The sequence below is a fragment of the Rhinopithecus bieti genome, unplaced genomic scaffold, assembly GCF_001698545.2.
Source record: "Rhinopithecus bieti isolate Rb0 unplaced genomic scaffold, ASM169854v2 scaffold_16234, whole genome shotgun sequence".
Taxonomy (NCBI): domain Eukaryota; kingdom Metazoa; phylum Chordata; class Mammalia; order Primates; family Cercopithecidae; genus Rhinopithecus; species Rhinopithecus bieti.
The window spans coordinates 2,302,702-2,306,287 of record NW_016808946.1 but is presented as its reverse complement, the minus strand read 5'-3'; the positions used below and the strand labels follow the sequence as shown (position 1 = coordinate 2,306,287).

The following is a 3,586-nucleotide window of genomic DNA, read 5'->3' as shown; positions in this document are numbered from 1 at the left end:
TAAAAAAAAAAAAAAAAAAAAAACCCAACTGTAGTAGAAAATTGGGGAAATAAAGAAAAAAATAACCAGAGGCCAGGCGCAGTGGCTCACGCCTGTAATCCCAGCACTTTGGGAGGCTGAGGCAGGCAGATCACTTGAGGCCAGGAGTTTGATACCAGTCTGACCAATATGGCGAAACCCCATCTCTACTAAAAATACAAAGAAAAAAAATCAGCTGGGCGTGGTGGTGTGTGCCTGTAATCCCAGCTACATAGGAGGCTGAGGCAGAAGAATTGCTTGAACCCAAACGGAAGTTGCAGTAAGCAAGATTGTTCCACTGCACTCCAGCCTGGGCAAAAAAAAGAAAAGAAAAGAAAAGAAAAGAAAAAAACCGACTTCAATCCCACTGCTCCAGAGATAAGCATAGTTTCCATTTTAGTATTTTCAATGAAATATTTATTTTCACTCCTTAATTGTGGTAAAATACATGTCAGAAAGTTTACCACTGTAACTAATTTTTTTTTTTTTGAGACAGAGTCTCGCTGTGTCGCCCAGGCTAGAGTGTGGTGGCGAGATCTTGGCTCACTGCAAGCTCCGCCTCCTTAAGTGTACGGTTCAGCAGTGTTAGGGATTTTCACATTGCATATTTTGGGTTTTTTTTTTTTCCTTCTGGTCCTTTTCTATGCACTGTGTGGTTTCTATGCAACTATGTGGTTGGGAAAATATTTTGATACATTTTATGCTCCTTTAAGAAAATTTAACATTGCCACACCATTTTCCCTTGTTTTAAAATGCTATGCAAATATTCATAAAATAATTCCAGAGAGGGGGCTGTGAGAGGATGAAGCTTTCAAGTTAATTAATACACTTCCAACTATTTGGAATATTGTTCAAATTGAGCATGCATTACTGCTATGATTGGAAACAAAACCAATAAAAAATCTTCCTAAACATCATATTGGATGGTTGCTAATCATTCATTACATGGTCAAACCATCATTTCCTCACTCACTGTTGAGCATTCAGGCTCCTTTTCAGCTTGTTTTTTCGAGACAGGATCTCGCCCTGTTGCCCAGGCTGGAGTGCAGTGGCATGAGCATAGCTCACTGCAGCCTTGATTTCCGGGGCTCAAGAGATCCTCCTGCCTCAGTCTCTAGAGTGGCTGGGACTACAAGCACAGCCCCACACCTGGCTAAATGTTTACATTTTTTTGCTAGAGACAGGGTCTCGCTATGTTGCCCAGGCTGCTGTCTAACTCCTGGCCGAGGCCTCCCAGAGTGTTGGGATTACAGGCGTGAGCCACCATACCTGGCTGTTTTGAAGTTTTTACAATTATAAATGATGCCGTGATGGACATCTTTTTTGCATCAATCTTTGCCCACATCTGCTTATTTCATTCCCATTCTTTAGTGGGGATGAGGAAGTAGTGGGGGCAAGGCAGGAAGTGGGAGAAGGAAGGCCACCAGCTTCCCAGGCCACGCTGACCAACCTGATGTGTTCCAGCCTGCTTCTCTGGGAGAGGTCCGCCACTGTGCTTCTTCTCAAGGAAGGGACTTGGCCCTGCGCTCTCCTGGAGGGCGGGGACCCTGGCCCAGCCTGCATGTGGGGCTGTACTTGTTTCTGCTGTAAAGCCAGGTTTCTCCACTGGCTCAAGAGAGAAGGGGAAAGGAGATGTTGGTCTTGAATCTGCCTCCCAAGGAAACACCAGGCAGGGGAGGGGACAGGAGTAACACACGCCTATCAGATTCCACAGCCTGTGGTCTTAACCATTACTCTGCCTATTCCTTCCTTCTTTGGGAATGAAGGAATGAATGAATGAACAAATACAGAGAGATGCATCCCAAGAGGCAACACTTTCCTTAGAAGACGAAAGCTGAGCCGGGCGCGGTGGCTCAAGCCTGTAATCCCAGCACTTTGGGAGGCCGAGACGGGCAGATCACGAGGTCAGGAGATGGAGACCATCCTGGCTAACACGGTGAAACCCCATCTCTACTTAAAAAAAATACAAAAAACTAGCTGGGTGAGGTGGCGGGCGCCTGTAGTCCCAGCTACCGCGCGGGAGGCTGAGGCAGGAGAATGGCGTAAACCCAGGAGGCGGAGCTTGCAGTGAGCTGAGATCCGGCCACTGCACTCCAGCCCGGGAGACAGAGCGAGACTTCGTCTCAAAAAAAAAAAAAAAAAAAAAAAAAGAAGACGAAAGCTGGGACTGGACCCTCTCAGAGCACCCCTTTCCCAAGGAGGGAAGGACACAGATGCTCCCTCCTAGCCCTGGCTGGCAAACCACTAATAAAAAATAGCAATAGCAACCACTTATCTACTAGCTTGCTGTATGCTAGGCAGTGTTCTGAGTCTCTTATTAATTTAATCTCACAATGACCCTGAGAGAGGTATGTACTATTATCATCATCATCCCATTTTAGAGAGAAAGAGACTGAGGCACAGAGAGGTTAGGTAACTTGCCCAAGGTCACACAGCTAGAAAGTGGTAGAGGGGCAGGATTTGAACTCAGGCAGAGCTGATTCAGGTGTGTGGACTCACAACTACACGATCTACTGCTGATCATTCATGAGGTGCAACCTATGCCCAGTGGGTGCCCTCTCCACAGACTGACTCTCCTCCCCAGACACACTAGTGCTTCACACAGCCCCTGGCCCAACCCGGGGACTCCTGACCTCTCGGAAGCTCCAGGCCAGCAGAACCTTTGTGTACCACCCCATGCTGCCTCCAGCTGAGCCTCCCGGAGCCACAGGGCCTGAAGGTCCTTTCGCAACAGCTGCCAGTGGCCCAGTGCCACTGCCGCCACCACTGGATCCGGCTGCCTCTTCACCAAGTACCTCCAGGATCGAAAACATCTGGACAACAGCTGCCAGCTGGGGACAGACCAGGGCTGATCAGCGGGTGGACTGCCCTCCTATCTCCAGGGAGAGCTCAGTGGCTGGATACCCTCCGAGATGCCTTTCCTGCAATCGGTAGGGTGGTGACCCACACCACAACAGGAGTAACACACTGCCGACTGGAAGAACTTCCCTCTTACTGATGGCTGGACTTGGAAACCCCACACAAGCAAGGCCCTGGGGTCGGAGAATGCCCTCTTTATTTCTTTTTTTTTTTGAGACGGAGTCTCGCTCTGTCGCCCGGGCTGGAGTGCAGTGGCCGGATCTCAGCTCACTGCAAGCTCCGCCTCCCGGGTTCCCGCCATTCTCCTGCCTCAGCCTCCGGAGTAGCTGGGACTACAGGCGCCCGCCACCTCGCCCGGCTAGATTTTTTTGTAATTTTGGTAGAGACGGGGTTTCACCGTGTTAGCCAGGATGGTCTCGATCTCCTGACCTTGTGATCCGCCTGTCTCGGCCTCCCAAAGTGCTGGTATTACAGGCTTGAGCCACCGCACCCAGCTATTTCTTTTTTATTTATATATATTATTTTGAGACAGAGTCTTGCTCTGTCACACAGGCTGGAGTGCAGTGGCATGATAATGGCTCACTGCAGCCTCGACCTCCTGGGCTCAAGCGATCCTCCCACCTCAGCCTCCCGCGTACCTGAGACTACAGATGTGCACCACCACACCCGGCTGATTTTTGTAATTTTTTTTTTTTTTTTTTTTTTATAT

General features: G+C 49.1%; 1 protein-coding gene across 1 annotated transcript in view; it reads right to left on the bottom strand.

The window, feature by feature from the left end:
* The window catches only part of CUNH1orf167 (chromosome unknown C1orf167 homolog), a 30,891-nt gene that overhangs the window by 19,446 nt on the left and 7,859 nt on the right, over positions 1-3,586 (bottom strand). The window contains 1 exon segment of the mRNA XM_017887983.1: positions 1,469-1,623. Coding sequence (XP_017743472.1) covers positions 1,469-1,623 — 155 coding nt within the window.